General features: G+C 37.3%; 3 protein-coding genes across 3 annotated transcripts; 1 reads left to right on the top strand and 2 right to left on the bottom strand.

Annotated features, from left to right (window-relative positions):
• The first annotated feature begins 398 nt into the window (after positions 1-398).
• On the top strand, positions 399-7817 carry LOC145894121 (uncharacterized). The gene is made up of 12 exons (XM_082982590.1): positions 399-1707; positions 1900-2028; positions 2363-2499; positions 3137-3305; positions 3942-4121; positions 4184-4513; positions 4956-5086; positions 5328-5403; positions 5845-5990; positions 6143-6338; positions 6720-6875; positions 7128-7817. Exons 1-12 carry the CDS (start codon positions 1467-1469, stop codon positions 7568-7570), a joined length of 2334 nt encoding a protein of 777 aa, XP_082838716.1. The 5' UTR covers positions 399-1466; the 3' UTR covers positions 7571-7817.
• A 778-nt stretch (positions 7818-8595) lies between these two features.
• LOC145895470 (4-galactosyl-N-acetylglucosaminide 3-alpha-L-fucosyltransferase FUT6-like) lies at positions 8596-11393 on the bottom strand. Its single transcript, XM_082984278.1, has 7 exons — positions 11217-11393; positions 10924-10968; positions 10753-10851; positions 10350-10423; positions 9754-9870; positions 8941-9560; positions 8596-8660 (listed from the first exon to the last, which is right to left on the bottom strand). The coding sequence occupies exons 1-7, from the start codon at positions 11391-11393 to the stop codon at positions 8596-8598; spliced, it is 1197 nt and encodes a 398-aa protein (XP_082840404.1).
• Positions 11394-12801: 1408 nt separating this feature from the next.
• LOC145895469 (4-galactosyl-N-acetylglucosaminide 3-alpha-L-fucosyltransferase FUT5-like) lies at positions 12802-17861 on the bottom strand. The gene is made up of 7 exons (XM_082984277.1): positions 17811-17861; positions 16768-16812; positions 16597-16695; positions 16199-16272; positions 15615-15731; positions 14416-14966; positions 12802-12971 (listed from the first exon to the last, which is right to left on the bottom strand). Exons 1-7 carry the CDS (start codon positions 17859-17861, stop codon positions 12802-12804), a joined length of 1107 nt encoding a protein of 368 aa, XP_082840403.1.
• Between the last annotated feature and the right edge of the window lie 894 nt (positions 17862-18755).

Genomic DNA, 18755 nt, shown 5'->3' with positions numbered 1-18755 from the left:
ACAAATCATTGCTGTCCCATCCATCAGTTGCAATAGTTCTTTTTTTAATTTCAAGAATATTTGGTCCCTATATGAGTCACAACCTGCCATCAACGGTTATTGGAAAACAAGCGGAACAGTCGACATGTGCATTTATGTCCTAAACATCAAACATCTTCCAAGTTTGCATAACCCTAATGATGTTTAAGCAACATTATTAGAATAGCAAAGGGCATCAAACAGCCAATTCGAGTCACTGATATTGTGGGTCTGACCTCACAAGCAAACACGCATGCTTCCAGCGCCCGAAACCAGGACCTATAGTTCAGCTTCACGCGCCAATGAAGAAGAGACGTCAGCATTTCACTTCTACCCAGGTACAACCTACGCTTCGAGAGAAATTCAGTCGGTATTGGTTACCTTGAGCCATGGTAGTTCCGTATTGCGTTAGCTTCTGGCGTGCAAGTCAACAGATCAAATGTGTTTACTAATGTTGTTATAACTAGATTTGTTGTGGTTGTATGCGTTACAGTTTTAAGTTGAGCAGTGACTTGGTTTACACGGTTCGTTTATATGCTCGATATCATATATTTTGTTACATATATTTCTGTAATGACGACCGCAGTTGACATGAAATAATAACGCTTGCTTTTACCCAAACTTTGCTTGTCTCCCTTGCGAATGCAGCCTATCGAGGGAGCCTAAAAACGCTTGACGTATGTGTGGCAAATTTGTATGGGATAAATTCTAGTGAAAGTGTTTATATATTCTCATTAAAATCTGTTTTATGACAACGATATCATCAGTGTTTATAATGGTGAAATTGCCATCTGCAAGGCCAACGATTGTAAAATTGGTGTTTCCATTTAGTATTTTTGTAAAGCTACATCTGTCACCAAAGAAACGAACGGTGTTGACAAAAAAAGCGGTGTTGACAAACAGGTCCACGTACACATACCATTGTGTCAAGCCCCAGCAGCACGGTTGAACGCCAAATCAAAAAAATTACTGGAAAACATTGCTAACAATGTGGTTCGTGTCATAATACGTACCCGTACAATTTCGGTAGTGGAGGTACGAGTGCAGCTTTTCAGACGAGTTACGCATGAACGCTTGGTTGCATCACTGATGTGTTGCAATACCACCTTTCTATCGGGGTAATTTCCCACAAACATCAAGGCGAAAGGGTCTGGGTGCGCAACAAGTTTTTTGTAGGGAGAAGTTAATATTAATGTACCTTTATATTTAAATAACATTGAATTTGGACTGGGTACTGCCAGGGTAGTGAGGATCTGTTATTACTGTGACAAGAGCTTGACAAGGTTCTGTAATAAAAAGGCCCAAAAAAAATACGTACGAGGCCTAACCGAGCAAAGAACACACAGTTTAAACATGTTACTGCAATACAGCTTAAACAAGCAGGACACTCAGTTTAAACCTATTGGGGCGTACAGTTTTGCAAAGAGTTTGAATCTCTTAGCAGGAATATGGCTGGAGATCAAGGCCTTGAAGCAAACGGAAATGAAAACGGAAATAGAACTGCAAACGGACGGAATAGCCGTAATTTGGCTGAGCGCTTCGGTATTTTGGATACCGTTTTTAGCGTTTTAGGGTATATTTTCGCACTTTCTGCATTTCTCGTTCCGTCATGGAAGGGCACTGAACCACTAAGTATGTTCTACATGGTGTTTGGCATTTTCAAACACAGCGCAGCGGGAAAAGATCCATGTAAGTCGTGTTTCATTGAAAGGTAATCTGTATACGGTTCTGTATATCTGTTGAATGTTTTTATTTCCACGTGCTGGGATAAAGAAATACAATAATAAATTGACATTACCTGTTTTATTCGCATACCAATATTTGGCAACGTTTAATTTCGACAAACATTATCAAAATCCTCACAACCCATTTTATTTTCAGACATCCGCATTGAAGATCAAATAGCGTTTTCAATAGTTGGAATATCATACATTGTGCTTCTGTCGATCTCATGGATTTTTCGTTCGTGCCGTTGTTGGAAACTTGGACTCCTGACGAAACTGGTTGCTGGTGTGCATTGTTTGCTTGCTCTGACTGGCGCTTGAACGCACCTGTATATTTTTCAAAAAGTTAAATGACCCCAAAAGTCACAATCGGCACCTCAAAGTAACATCAGCTATTTCAAAAATATGTTTCAGCTCCGAGCATGCGCAACCGCTGACCAAAGTTAATGAATAAAGACGTTGTTTTCCATTGATCTCATTGTTCGACGAGATTCATACGAAGTCAAACAGAAAATAGAAAAAAATCATTAGTAATGATTAAAGCAGTCCTCGAATGCGACATTCCAAAAGCTATCCACGAACTTCAAACCAATTAGCAGCTAAACTTGTATTTATTCCAGGCCTTGGAATGGTTTGCGGCGTTTTCTTTTACTGCTGCTTCCACGACTTTCACATCGGTGACGTCACCCTTGCCATGGGAATGTCATTCGTATCAGGTCTACTTTCTTGCTTTGCTGTGGTCTGCACGTGGGCATCGGTAAGTCGTTCTGTGTTATTGACGTAATGGTTGCTTTAAAAATTATTCAAACATTTGTACCTCAGAGTTTGTTGTTGTAAATATTGCGTCCTATACGTTCGTATTACATTACTTACAACGCTGTGTTGTTAGTATTTGCGCGTTTTCGCAAGCAGTAAGCATGGGTCATATTTTTTTCTGTTGAAAGCTATGACAGTGTCATATGATTTGTGATAAATACACCTTCAAGGGGTTTAACGCCGCTGTATCGCCCAAACCTATATTACAATTTAATAGTCTGTTCTTCTGGCACAATAAAAACGTAACAATTATTGTTGGGTCTGCCCTTTAATCCTATTGTACAATCTGGACATCGGTTTGTCATTGTCTTACATTCGCAATATTAAATGACTGTGTTGTATATTTGTATTTTTGTGGTAATAAGCCTCTGGCCAATTATAATTAATGTTTTTCCAATATTTCAATTTTCATGAACTTGAATTTCCTGTGCAGCCAAATTCAAAATTACTTGAAAGTTGAAGTAATTTGGTTTTCCAACAAAAGCATTTTTCAATGCGCCAAGATTTTTTTTGCACCCAAAGCAAATCAGTAGTGGTAATCTGTCGAATCTATTTAATACAAAATTCATATCTGGCAGAGGTTCGATAACACAGATCAAAAAGACATAATTCCTGAATACGTGGAATCCTGGGAGCAACAATGGGAAATCGCAACTTTAGTAATGTTGGTCATTTCCCTAATTTTTTCCTTGATCACCTGTTGCTTGCCTGGGTGGAACACAAATAAAACACGGATATTCGAGGTCGGTAAGTCGGAGTTTATTTTCACATTTCTCACGGTAAACAGTTAGAGGCTTCATTAGGTTCGCAGCCCAGGCATTGCAGCCTATAGCTGGATTAGCCACTATTTCCTGACGAGGAGCGAGATTTAAAAAATCAAATCAGTTAGAAGAATAGCTGCATTATTTTGCTCGCCTTTACAGTTAAGTTAAGAGCATCGACGTACAGCAAAATAATATCCTACCCCAGTATTCCGCGGTACAATAAAAACAATTAATTATTGAAGTAGGAAATGGCGACTTTTGAGAGTGTTGGTATTTGGCAAAGTTGCTTGAATGACGTTTGTTGAAACATTTGTTATTTCTGTTTTGTGTCGCGATATGCTGTAGGCTACATCACTGCCTACTGATCGGTGCATGCCGATGAAGAAAGGTTCAAGTAACAGACAGACCAACTTAAACAGACGCCTAAGAAAGTTTTAAATTGGTTTGTAGAATAGCTCTGACAATACGAGGTTCGTATAATACGAGAAAGTACTACGTCTGAAGTTGCCATGTGATAATGTGGAAGTGAAACGTAAGCGTTCTAAGAGGAAATGTGGATTCTTTTGCAATAACTGAGCTTCTATTTTTACTCTCTTCTCACTGAGCTTTTGTTTTTTAGCAAGTCAACGCAAAACCACGAGGGTATTTTCGGGAATAGTGATTGCTACGTTCATCTTATCCTGTGTTAGTGTTGCTCTTGCCTTACTAAACATTTTGAGGGAAAAGGGTTTGTATAATTGCAAAGAATGGCTTTCTTTGTTGTTCCGAAGGTCTTACAAGTTTACACTTATAATGACCTGTAAGTTCGTAAGCGTTTGTATTTTACTTTTTACGATGTTTAAGCTCTTTCTGGTTTTACAGGTGGCGGCTATATATTCGCCATATCCGCCTTCACCTCGGATTTATACAAGGGTATTGACAAAAACACATTGCAACCGGGTCCGTCGTTAACCTTTGGCTGGGTAACAGCCGGTCTATATGGGGCCGTTCTGCTTGTCCAGCTTGTTCTTATGATTAAGACAATTTTATCAAATGAGGACTTGTTTGATTTGCTTCGGTACGTGCTGTATGTTACCGAGGTAGCAGTTCTAATCGCCGTTTTCTTCGTCCCGATTCGACGTAATTTGGAGCCAGTCAGCATGTTTTACAATGTGTTCGGCACCCGACCATGCAACATATCCACAGGACAATGTGAGTGTGTTTGAAATGTATATTGTTAAGGTTTATCCGTTAAAGTTGCAATTGAAGCGCGATGACTCAACAACGGTGTTTACAGCCACTACCATGCTAATATTACATAATAACCTCAGGGGCCTTGGAAAAAATGTGCCGGTTTAAGGCCACTTTATTTGGAGATAATGTGAGATTGCAAAACTTTGCGGTAGAAATCCCTAAGTTTCAATGATAACAAAAGTGTTCATGGGCCCATTTTGATATTCATCCACACATCAGAGCCTTGTGCTTTGCGGACGCCTGACGCCTTTCTCGTATAGGGGCCTGTCCAACTTATTTACCAGTTTACCAAGAAATCAACTTTGAACCAAATGATGGTAGGTTTCCTAGCAAGATTCATATAATTCATTCAAAATCAACAGCTTTAACCACCTTTTAACCTAAGCAATATATTTTACAGATATAAAACCAGATGCCAAGCGAATGACGATGGGTGTTGGCATTTTTTATCTTGTTACTCGATTACTTCTGGCGTTTTGTTCAACAATCGCTGAAATACACAGTCCGCCAACAAACGCGAATGGCAATGCGGTAAGTGCATCAGGTATCTTATATTTAAATTGCGCAGCAATAGCTTTTTTTAAACGATTTTTTCAATGCCTATGGACAACGTTATCAAGCATTCTAATCTCCGTGGTTAATGAAGTTTGACTGTCATTTCACGCAAAATTGGTTGGAATGTTAAAATATTTATCAGTATGTATTACCAATAATGTTTGCCTCTAGCCAATGGAAGTAATCTCTCCTCATGATTAAACTGTTACTTAAACAGGCACCCAACAACACAAACAATATGTGGACATTGCTTTCTTCCAAACGTTTCTATTCCATCGGAAAAATTCTAACTGGTTGGTTTAAGTGAACACAGTGTGTAAACAAAATGTTGGTGACCTTAATGAGGGTCTTTACAGGGAGTTTCTAACAACTCCAACCACTTCGGCTTAAAGCGAAAAAAATAGTTTCCACCCCTCAAATTTACCGAAAATGGCCTCTTTGCTTGGCACAAAAGTGTAAAGAAATAAGTAGCCGTGGCTTCAACGCTGCATTAACTTACTGCAAAATATAAATTTGTGCACTTATATTTGTGTACATTTAATTATCAATTATTATGTTACAGTATACTTTACTATGATTGCAAATTCTATACAACGTTGTACCGTACAGATGTATATCTTATATTGGCGTTCGCCCTAGAAATCCTACAAGAATACACATGGATTTATTTATTCGCATAATTGTACTGAACAAACTTTCCAAACATGTCGATTAACTCGAACCTTTTACAACAGGCCTTTTGTTCCTCACTTGCACTATTGTATATTCGATTGTATACAATCTTTACATCGCTGATATGACACTCTGCTTAACATGTGCCATGTTTGCGGCATGTTGTTGTATTGCTGGAGCCAGCGTGGAGCTGTATCAGGTGGTAAATGTAAGTAATGTAACACACAGAGATGCAAAAAAGTGCACTTGTAATTAAGCAAGCGCTGTAATTAAGAGTTTTTGCTTGGGTAAAAATGTTCCTGTTTGGATGTACTGAAACATTGTGGGTGTACCTAACAACTTTTCAAATTTGTCTGAAAGACAAATGGAGACGTGGACCTTGCCAATGACGAACAAACTAAAGTTGGAGACAAAATTCTTCAAATTTTATCGGATAGTGAAGCAGCTCGGAATCGGACAGGATTTGTCTTCTTTGTCATTTGTTCACTATTTCAATGGATAGCTGTGTTGTTGCCTGGCTGGAAAATGATTGAAGATATCCCTGTGCATAAACGAAGTAAGTTAAAGCGTTGTTTTCATAGCGAAGAAAATAGTCTAATGCAGAGGAACTTTCATGAACCAGTGATGCACTCATCCCCAACAAAACATACCACAGAAATTCTTCAAACTTTTTGTAGGGACTAATTCGCTTTCGATGTTTATTTTTTATTAATGCAACAGCTACAAGGTCACACAGATTGTTACAGATATAAAATTCGTTCAAACCTTGCAAGTGAGCTTACGACGGCCAAACAACATTCAAACAATGGACTAATGGATTGCTATGCACTATATGCATATATTGGAAACCTCTGGTTAAAGCCAAAATTATCAAAACATTTCTACGTTTTTCACTTTATAATTCTTCGGTTTTTTTCCAACTGATTTTCCTGTTCAGGTGCTCACTGCCATTCGATGCACGCCTTTTCAGGAGTAATATTTTGTGGGTGGTTGACGTGCTGGTTCATTAGTCTTGTGCTTATTGTGCTCGGTTTTTGCGCTCCGCCATGCAAAGAAGTACAGTTTTCATCCAAGTTCTTCGTCCTGTTAAGCGGTGAGGCATTTTGTAAGGCCCATATTGCACGATCATGTCTTTTTGTTTTAAAGATAATCAAAAGTTGGCTTGTCCTCGGTATATTTGGACTTACCATAAAAACATAATTTTCCATTACATATAAATGTCTGCATGTGAAAACCTGAGGTGATTTGTGCAAATAATAACATTTCGATTTAATATAGAGTATTAGATGTTTCTCGAAGGTTACTTTTATCAATATACGTTTTTATCGTAATTCATGCTGCGCAGGTGGTCTCTTCAGCTTCGCTTTTGCTTCACTCTGGCTGGACATAGAGACTGGAGTCGATCCAGGCACTTGGTCGAAGAACGCCCCGTTTTGGTTGGCGTTCGTATCCACGATTATTTACTTCTTGGGGTCTCTAGTTGTCCTACTGTTGTGGGACTTCGTTGTGGATGTTTGCAAATCTGTATGCCAGTGGTTAAGGGCCAAGTGTTGCTCGCCCACAGAGCAAAATGAAACCTCTGTTCCACTACAGATATCTGTAAAGTCACCTGTCGAAGAACAGGCATCTGATGAAGGACAGGCATTTGTCGAAGGACAGGCATCTGATGAAGGACAGTCATTTGACGCATTTGTCGAAGGACAGGCATCTGTTGAAGGACAGGCATCTGTCCAGGATACCGCAACGAGATGTCAACCTCAAAGCCTACAGGAATACAAACATTTTTGATTAGGAAATACGTCAAACATTTCTTTGCCTATTTAGATGGTCAAAATGACAATTTTTGCGTGTCATGGTCTGCATTTGAAAACACCATTTTCGATTTTTTGTTGTGTCATCGGTATATTTCGGAAAACTGTCACGTACATTGCCTTATATTCTACGATTTGCCGTTGTGAAATTCTGTTTGGTACACTTTTCTTGTTCTGTACAGGTTTTGCTATATATGTTGTCTTGTGTGAAATAAAAACTGAAATATTTCAAGCTTGCAAAACTGTCTTACTGCGTTTCAGGTATAGCACCAAAAATTTAACAAGCGGTGGTTAAAAAATGCCAATAAAATGGTAGTGAATTTGTCATGAAACCACATTTACAATTAACTGCAGTATCAGTAAATCAAACTGTTGCGCTATTAACCAATAATTTAAACTAATGGTATTGAAATAAGTTTCGCTGGCGGGAAATGCCCACCTGTGTTTTCTGTTATAATATAACGATGACGTAATAAAGTAATCAGTGACGAACACCGAACACATTTTTGTTTTTGAATTGTGTTCCCGAAGTCACAATTATTACCGGAAAAAAACATTGTGTTCCGAGCACAAATTGACCACTGGATGTCGATAAAGTGACAAATATGACATAGTTTTGCTTATCAACATGCGTTCACATGTTACTGAAATTTTTTGCTTTCTCAATGAAAATCATTTCAAAAAGATTAAAATATTTCTGGAACAGAATTTTCGTTTCTGGAACAAAATTCGTTCGTATGTTAAGCGAATGAAATAATTCATTAAGCAATTTTTTGATGTCTGTATTCTAGTATGATTAAAGCAAATAAAGATTTTAGACAAAACCTCAAAACAAGATTTCAAGGTTTAAGTAAAATTTGCTAATCACAATCAGTCTCTTGCAGTGTCTGACATGAACGCATTTTAGGTTATCGTGTAAGATCAGATCAGCCGACAAAACATGTTTGTATAAAACATTGTGGGTGTCTGACGTTATATTATATTTTGTTGTTGTAAAAGTGGTCAATAAAATTCGAAGACAGATAAAACACCAAACCATGCTCTTGAATCTCGCCGTATATTCTGAGCTGTGTTAACATGGAAAAGGTTGCAATTTAGTAAAAAAAGAGCAAATTGTTTAATTAATATGTTGAAACATTGCATATCACATGACAAGTCACATTGCTTATCTTTTGAGATAAAAGTTATGCAGTATGACGAATCAGGCGAAGAAATAAATTATTTTTTTTACTGGTGATATATCATACAGTGGTCAAGAAAGACATGCTTTATTTTCTTTTCCTAAAAACCAAGATTGAACAGAAAAGTTATGGCGAGACAAAGATGTGGAGACTGGCAACAACGTACCGTCGTCATTTTTTTTGAGGTTCTTTACATACGAACATAATTTGCAGAACCCAGTTTCTTTTTTTAAACCTGGCATTTCCGATATGTCCAGAGTCATCCACTTGAGATACTTTTTATATTCCTTGTTGTTTCTGTTCAAGTATTCCAAATATTTTACAAGATCTTCAGGTGTTGGGAAGTCCTGAGCGTAGATGAAGGAGTTAGGAGGAGCCACAGCTTTGTAGTCAGCTTTTGGAGCACCGAGCACAACAGGTACAGTCCTGGCTGCTAGGGAGTTAATCCAAAATTTTTCAGTGATGTAATCCTTACACCCCCAGCTGTTCTCAAACGCCAAGTAGAACTTAAACTTGGTGTTGTTGAACTCCTGTCGAACTTCGCTGCCACTGCATTTTCCTCCGAATGTGAGATTAAAGCCGGCTGTCATCATTCTTGTCGCGTATGTCATTCGATCGACCGCCCCCTGGTTTAGGTGGCAGTTTGAAACAACCCATAAAGCGAGGTTCGTTTTCTCCTTGATGAGTGCGTCCAATTCTTCGTCACTTATAGGTGTTTTATCACTGTTTATTTGTCGGTAGACATATGATACACTGCCGTATGGCTGAAAGATGTCCGAATCCCTCCTGAAAGGAGTCACGTGACACAAACCGAACAAAACTTGATTGAGAAACAATATGTAAGGTGTAGAAAAAAGCAAGTTTTTCTGAAATTACTACCCAGCTAACTTGGTGCTTGAAATACATTAAGATGTGAATTGCAATCTGTTAAAAAAAAGTTCTTTGGCGAGAAACGTTGTCCCAGCAGTAAAACGCTTACCTGTACGTTAAAGAAATATTAAATATTCCATCCACATGTTCGGATTCAAAATATTTTCGATTGTGCAGAGTCAGTGAGCTTTCCATACTCCACCAAGCGTACAAATGGTTTTTCTCTCTAAAATAAAACTTTTCTGTTACCGCACTTCATACAACCGGAAACAATAGGCAATCCGGCAAGTTTGAAAGTAAACAATTCTAAACAATTTAAAAGTAAAAGGAGTATTTTTAAAGAGTTATTGGAAATCTATCGAACGCATTTATCCGCAATAAAAACATCAATGTGGACATCAATATCATTAATGTACTTAAATTGGGAAATTAAAATATTTTACTTAATGTGAAATGTGTATATAGGTTTGCCAAGTTTAAATATATCTATCCCCGCAGATAGTAGGCTGTTGGTTTGTCTATAGAAAATTAAATTTCGTTACTTTTACTTTGCCCGATCGACAACCTGCCAGAGTAGCTTGATTAAGTTGATACCATTACATAACTTGCTTACACCTAAATTTGAAAGTTTACCTTACAAAACACTTTTTTAATATATTTATGACATAAAACCTCAAACACACAACAGCGCCATAATTATATCACCTTGTCTGTGGCAGATCGGTGGAATTATATTGGGCAAAGTGCATTACAACCATTTTAACACCATCTCCATCCAACTGTAACGACAAACGTAAAACTGCCATAAAACAATATGCTTTTGTCGGTATTATAGCAATAGTTTGAACTTTACTGTGTTTTCGCTCCTATGTTTTGGATTAAAGTCCTATTCAATTCGAAGCTAGCTATTTTTATGTGAAACACTAACAGGTAGCACCACATAGAGCAAAAGAAAAGAATCAAGTGGCAGTGTTTCACATAAAAATTTCGTAACTGACAAGAAAAAATGAGAATTTAGGTGGATTAATTTAATCATGCCAAAGGGTCAAGTTGAGCTTAGCACACTCATTTGCCAAATTGATATCAATGTTATAACGATAAAATCTACTTTGGATCGATTTTGTGTGATGATGCAATCATCGCAGCTCTTCAAGATTCGATCCTCTTTTTTCTTTCCTAACGGTGGGTACCACATAACAATATATAACTAAATAGATAAAAAGGAGGTTGAGTGTAATTATGCACATAGTTGTAGGAGGCACGACCTAGCTAAACTCACCGGGTTACTTTGATTCGTCGAATATTTTAAAATTTCGTTTGTTTCCTGCAAATGCAGGAGATGTTAAATTTGAAATTTTCTTAAAAAATTCTTACTTTCGTAGAAATGAAAAAATGTTTGGAAAAAAGTAGCTATTCCAAATTCCTATTATAAATGGACAAAGTTTTAGACAATGAATAAACAGGTTTGGCAAAACTAATTTCTTGTTTCAATTTTGCTACTGTTCAACAGGGAAAAATAATTGCAAACATTTTTATTTTATTTTAAATTAAACTCCTTCCTTTTTCGCACACTTTCACCGCTTTTCTTTGTTCTTGAAAGGTGTTGTTCTTAAACACGGATTCACGGTAAACAACATTACAATAGTGAGCCACAGATAACTGTGCATGTTGTTTTGAAATACCAGGACTCGTCAGTGCAGCTTGTAACTGACGACGGTCTTGTCGGCTAATTAGCCAGACAGAGACCATTTCACTTTGTGGTGAATTGGCAGAAATACCTAATCCTGGACACGCCACAACACACACGTCAGTGGCGATGCGTTTGCCCAGAGGCTACAACGCAGACAATTCTTGATGTAGCCTTGATACGAAGGCCAAGCCGCGTTTTTAACCGCACAGTAATATGAAAGCAAAACTTTTGCGATCATTTCACATCAGCAAAACAACCGTGAAAATTTATAATCCATGAATTGCATTTTCTCGCAATATCCTTTGAAATTGATTACATTAAAAAACGCAGCCATTAGTCCCACGGGTTTCTTTCACCGGGTTACTAAACTGTGTTCCTAACAACAAATATATCAATGATGTCAATTGATCCTCATGACCATGGTTGCAAATTTGAAAATTAAACATTGTGACAGAACATAGAATCATTCTAGTCCCAACATGGAAACAAACCTAAAAAGTCTCAAATTAAAAAGTAAGATATTTTTTTATTCGGGAATGAAAAAACGACCAAAACGACCAAATCAATGATTATAACGCCTCAATGAGCAATTTAACATAAAAATATGAATAAAACTTGTCTGCAGCTCTCATTGAATAAAACTTGTTTTTAATATTGATATAAAATTAAACTACATTCACTCACCATGAAACTGCTTGATGTATTTGAGTTATTCCTATCTAGCATACAATCCATGACAGGGTAAGTCACGGTAATAGAGTAATATGCCGACGTGAACAAAATGAAAATTATCAGAAAGCTAAACAGCTTGTAGGTTGCTGTGCACGCCATACCGCCGCTGCAATACCGACCCAAACGTGTACACGTGATTAAAAGAAACCAAAAACTTTATTCAGCCGCAGGACATATGCTGCATGTGTAAACGTTCGTTTTGTTTTTCACACGCTTTTTTTCTTTTTGTATTTTCACTTCACCTTCACTTTTACTCACATGTTTTTCTTTTTCACACTCACCTTTTATAATATATTTGTAATTATTTCTATTTTACTCGTTTTTATACGCCCGAGCAGTCACGCTTGCGTGGCAAACGTGAGCAGTGATGATTGGTGTAAGTGTTGGCCAGTTTGTTCCCTTGTTTGAATCTTACTGTGAGAGCGTGAAAGCTAGTGAGGAAGTGAAGCGTCATTTCTTTTTACATCAATTGATGATGACCTCCGCTGGCTAGTTCAGGGAAACGACAATAATGTTTTTCAACTTTTGACCACTCGCGACTCCATGAAACACGCGCAATGTTGTTTGGCCGGCGGCAGTTGCCACAGGAAAGCATAAAGGACTTTGTGTATGCTTTAATAGCTCTTGGCGACAAGGCTTATCCCACGGAGGAGACTATTAAAAATGAGGTTTTATATTCATGGCCAGGTCCCTGCCGCAACGGTTGGAATATAAACGGGACTTTTGGACGGCCGCTCAGATGGTTTTGTCCACGCATGTACCGGAAATGTCCCAGGTTTTAGGCACCTGTCGAAGAACAGGCATCTGATGAACGACAGGCATTTGTCGCATTTGTTGAAGGACAGGCATCTGTTGAAGGACAGGCATCTGTCCAGGATATCGCAACGAGATGTCAACGTCAAAGCCTTTAGGAATACAAACATTTTTGATTACGAAAAACAACAAACATTTCTTTGCCTATTTAGTTGGTCAAGATGACAATTTTTGCGTGTCATGGTCTGCATTTGAAAACACCATTTTCGATTTTTTGTTGTGTCATCGGTATATTTCGGAAAACTGTCTCGTAAACTGCCTTATATTCTACGATTTGCCGTTGTGAAATTCTGTTTGGTACACTTTTCTTGTTCTGTACAGGTTTTGCTATATATGTTGTCTTGTGTGAAATAAAAACTGAAATATTTCAAGCTTGCAAAACTGTCTTACTGCGTTTCAGGTATAGCACCAAAAATTTAACAAGCGGTGGTTAAAAAATGCCAATAAAATGGTAGTGAATTTGTCATGAAACCACATTTACAATTAACTGCAGTATCAGTAAATCAAACTGTTGCGCTATTAACCAATAATTTAAACCAATGGTATTGAAATAAGTTTCGCTGGCGGGAAATGCCCACCTGTGTTTTCTGTTATAATATAACGATGACGTAATAAAGTAATCAGTGACGAACACCGAACACATTTTTGTTTTTGAATTGTGTTCCTGAAATCACAATTATTACCGGAAAAAAACATTGTGTTCCGAGCACAAATTGACCACTGGATGTCGATAAAGAGAAAAACATGACATAGTTTTGCTTATCAACATGCGTTCATATTTTATTGAAATTTGTTGCTTTCTTAATGAAAATCATTTCAAGAAGATTAAAATATTCCTGGAACAAAATTTTCGTTCGTATGTTAAGCGAATGAAATAATCCTCACACAAATTATATTGGGTCTGTGTTCTAGTATGACTAAAGCAAATAAAGATTTTAGACAAAACCCCGAAACAAGAATTCCAGGTTCAAATAATTTTTGCTAATCACAATCGATCTTCCAGTGTCTGACATGAACGCTTTTTAGGTTATCGTGTAAGATCAGATCAGCCGATAAAAACATGTTTGTATAAAACATTGTGGGTGTCTGACGTTATATTATATTTTGTTGTTGTAAAAGTGGTCAATAAAATTCGAAGACAGATAAAACACCAAACCATGCTCTTGAATCTCGCCGTATATTCTGAGCTGTGTTAACATGGAAAAGGTTGCAATTTAGTAAAAAAACAGCAAATTATTTAATTAATATGTTGAAACATTGCATATCACATGACAAGTCACATTGCTTATCTTTTGAAATAAAAGTTATGCAGTATGACGAATTAGGCGAAGAACTAAATTATTTTTTTTACTGGTGATATATCATACAGTGGTCAAGAAAGACATGCTTTATTTTCTTTTCCTAAAAACCAAGATTGAACAGAAAAGTTATGGCGAGACAAAGATGTGGAGACTGGCAACAACGTACCGTCGTCATTTTTTTTGAGGTTCTTTACATACGAACATAATTTGCAGAACCCAGTTTCTTGTTTTAAACCTGACATTTCCGATATGTCCAGAGTCATCCACTTGAGATACTTTTTATATTCCTTGTTGTTTCTATTCAAGTATTCCAAATATTTTACAAGATCTTCAGGTGTTGGGAAGTCCTGAGCGTAGATGAAGGAGTTAGGAGGAGCCACAGCTTTGTAGTCAGCTTTTGGAGCACCGAGCACAACAGGTACAGTCCTGGCTGCTAGGGAGTTAATCCAAAATTTTTCAGTGATGTAATCCTTACACCCCCAGCTGTTCTCAAACGCCAAGTAGAACTTAAACTTGGTGTTGTTGAACTCCTGTCGAACTTCGCTGCCACTGCATTTTCCACCGAATGTGAGATTGAAGCCGGCCGTCATCATTCTTGTCGCGTATGTCATTCGATCGACCGCCCCTTGGTTTACGTGGCAGTTTGAAACAACCCATAAAGCGAGGTTTGTTTTCTCCTTGATGAGTGCGTCCAATTCTTCGTCACTTATAGGTGGTTTATTACGGTTTATTTTTCGGTAGACAAGTGATACACTGCTGTATGGCTGAAAGATGTCCGAATCCCTCCTGAAAGGAGTCACGTGACACAAACCGAACAAAATTTGATTGAGAAACAATATATAAGGTGAAGAAATAAGTGTTTCTGAAATTTCTAGCCAGCTAGCTTGGTAAAATTGAAAATGTACTAATCTTCTGGCATAAACGTACGGTATTCTTACGACGTTTCGTCTGCCATGCGGCGGGACTTCATCAGGTATAACGCAACAAGTGAATTACACTGAAACACGGAGGGGCACAAAAGAATAAAGGGGAACGTTGACACTGCTTGTCAACTCACGTTTTCCAATCTTTCCAGCAGTTTACAAGAATTTGTTGTAATTGTTGTGTCTTCTGCAATGTTTGCTGCCTCTTCCTCTAGCACGTGAGTTGACAAGCGGTGTCAACGTTCCCCTTTTTTCTTTTGTTCCCCTGCGTGTTTCAGTGTGATTCAATTGTTGCGTTATACCTGATGAAGTCTCGCCGCATGGCAGACGAAACGTCGTAAGAATACAATACGTTTATGCCAGAAGATCAGTACATTTTTAATTGCAATACGCCTGGCAGCAACAGGAATTTCATTGCTTGTTAAAATTGAAATACAATAAGATGTGAATTGCGATCTGTTAAAAAAAATTTCTTTGGCGAGAAACATTGTCCCAGCAGTAAAACGCTTACCTGTACGTTAAAGAAATATTAAATATTCCATCCACATGTTCGGATTCAAAATATTTTCGATTGTGCAGAGTCAGTGAGCTTTCCATAGTCCACCAAGCGTACAAATGGTTTTTCTCTCTGAAATAAAACTTTTCTGTTTACCACACATCATACAACCGGAAACAATGGGCAATTTTGCAAGTTTAAAAGTAAACATTTGTGAACCATTTAAAAGTGAAAAGAGTTTCGAAGAGTTAATGGAAATTTATCGATCGCGTGTATCCGCAATAAAACCATCAAAAATTAATTAATATTATTAATGTACTTAAATTAGGAAAGTAAGTAATGTGAAATGTGTACATAGGTTTTGCCAAGTTTAAAAATAGCTATCCCCGCAGACAGTAGGTTGTTGGTTTGTTTATAGAAAATTAAATTTCGTTACTTTTACTTTGCTCGATCGACAACCTACCAGAGTCGCTTGATTAATTTGATACCATTACATAACTTGCTTACACCTAAATGTTTTTTTTTACATTACAAAACACTTTTTTAATATATTTATGACATAAAACCTCAAAAACCCAACAGCGCCATAATTATATCACCTTGTCTGTGGCAGATCGTTGGAATTATATTCGGCAAAGTGCATTACAACCATTTTAACACCATCTCCATCCAACTGTAACGACAAACGTAAAACTGCAATAAAAAATGTGCTTCGTCGTTATTGTAGCAATAGAATAAAATTTACTGTGTTTCCGCACCTAAGTCACATTCAATTCGCAACCGGTTGTTTTTATGTGAAACACTGACAGGTATCATCACATGGAGCAAAAGAAAAGAATCAGCAAGTGTCAGTGTTTCACATAAAAATTTCGTAAATGGCAAGAAAAAATGAGAATTTAGGTGAATTAATTTAATCATGCCAAAGGGTCAAGTTGAGCTTAGCACACTCATTTGACAAATTATTATCAATGATATAACCTTAAAATTGTAAATTTACTTTGGATCGATTTTGTGTGACGATGCAATCACCGCAGTTCTTCAAGATTCCATCCTCTTGTTTCTTTCCAAACGGTGGGTACCACATAACAATAAATAACTAAATAGATAAAAAGGAGGTTGAGTGTAATTATGCACATAGTTGTAGGGGGCACGACTTAGCTAAACTCACCGGGTTACTTTGATTCGTCGAATATGTTAAAATTTCGTTTGTTTCCTGCAAATGCAGGAGATGTTAAATTTGGAATTTTCTTCAAAATTCCAATTGTTCTAACTTTCGTAGAAATGAAAAAAGTAACTATTCCAAATTCCAATTGTAATTGGACAAAGTTTTAGGCAATGGATAAACAGGTTTGGCAAAACTAATTTTTTGTTTCAAAATTTTGCTACTGTTCAACAGGGAAATGCAATCATTTTTTTTTTATTTCAAATAAAACTCCTCTCTTTTTCGCACACTTGCACCGCTATTCTTTGTTCTTAAAAGGTGTTGTTTTTAAACACGGATTCACAATAGTGAGCCACAGATAACTGTGCATGCTGTTTCGAACTACCAGGCCTCATAAGTGCAGTTTGTAACTGACGACGGTCTTGTCGGCTAATTAGCCAGACAGAGACCATTTCACTTTGTGGTGAACTGGCAGAAATACCCAATGCTGGACACGCCACAACTCACACGTCAGTGGCGATTCGTTTGCTCAGAGGCTACAACGCAGACAATTCTTGATGTAACCTTGATACGAAGGCCAAGCCGCGTTTTTAACCGCACAGTAATATGAAAGCAAAACTTTTGCGATCATTTCACATCAGCAAAACAACCGTGAAAATTTATAATCCATGAATTGCATTTTCTCGCAGCATCCTTTGAAATTGATTACATTAAAAAACGCAGCCAATAGTCCCACGGGTTTCTTTCACCAGATTACTAAACTGTGTTCCTAACAACAAATATATCAATGATGTCAATTGATCCTCATGACCATGGTTGGAAGTTTGAAAATTAAACATTGTGACAGAACACAGAATGATTCTAGTCCCAACATGGAAATAAACCTAAAAAGTCTTAACTAAAAAGCAAGATAAATTTTTATTCGGGAATGAAAACACGACCAAATGTATCAATGACTATAACGCTTCAATCGGCAATTTAACATAAAATTAAAAATAAAAGTTGTTTTTAATATTGTTTTTTAATCAAACTACATAGGATCCACTCACCATGAAACTGCTTGAAGTATTTGAATTATTCCTCTCTAGCATCCAATCCATGACACGGTAACGCACGGTGACAGAATAATATGCCGACGTAAACAAAGTGAAAATTAACAGAAAACCACACAGCTTGTAGGTTGCTGTGTACGCCATACCGCCGGTGCAATACTGACCAAAACACGTGATTAAAACAAACCAAAAACTTTATTCAGCCGCAGGGCATAACCTGCATGCGACGGCTTAAGTATCATCCGAAAGTTCATTATATAATGATCGGTCGATTTTTTTCTGCACACCTAATTACCGCTATCGTAAGAAGTAGTAATTTTGAACAATGTCAGCGATAGTACCTGTTACTTGCTGCATTCCACAATACTTTAAGACATTACTTATTTATCGAGTGACTCTAGTGTGATTGCTTGTGTGCAGTGTTCTTTTGCGTAACTTTTATTCAATACAGTTAATACATACAGTATGTGCGTGGTTTAATTAACAAACTTATCATAGGAAATCATCTATAGCTTTATCTGTCTCGTGTTAAAATTTTGAAATCCATTAGTTACATCAGAATATTATAATCTAAGGTTTAGAATCATCTTCAATAATATAGGTTGCCAGATACGGTTTTATGTCGCCCAAAACTCCTTTCAGACTTTCAGGCTGTGGGGACACTGTGTATGTAGGAAATGAGAATGTTTGGATACCGACGTAACTTGTTACGACTCCATTGTGTCGAATCGTTGTGGGTGGCAAGCAATACGATAACCATTATCAAAATACATAATGGTCTGTTTCAGACGAATTGTCACAAACTATCCGTTACGACAAAGTTTATGACAAGACAAGTGTATGGTGGGTTTATTGCTGAAGGAAAGAAGGATGAATAATGCAACCATATCATATCGGTATGAAAAGTTTGGCTTCCGTACCAAACCATTCGGGATCTCGTAA

The sequence above is a fragment of the Ascidia mentula genome, chromosome 3, assembly GCF_947561715.1.
Source record: "Ascidia mentula chromosome 3, kaAscMent1.1, whole genome shotgun sequence".
NCBI lineage: Eukaryota > Metazoa > Chordata > Ascidiacea > Phlebobranchia > Ascidiidae > Ascidia > Ascidia mentula.
The sequence above is the reverse complement of the archived record's forward strand: the minus strand, read 5'-3'. Positions and strand labels throughout refer to the sequence as shown.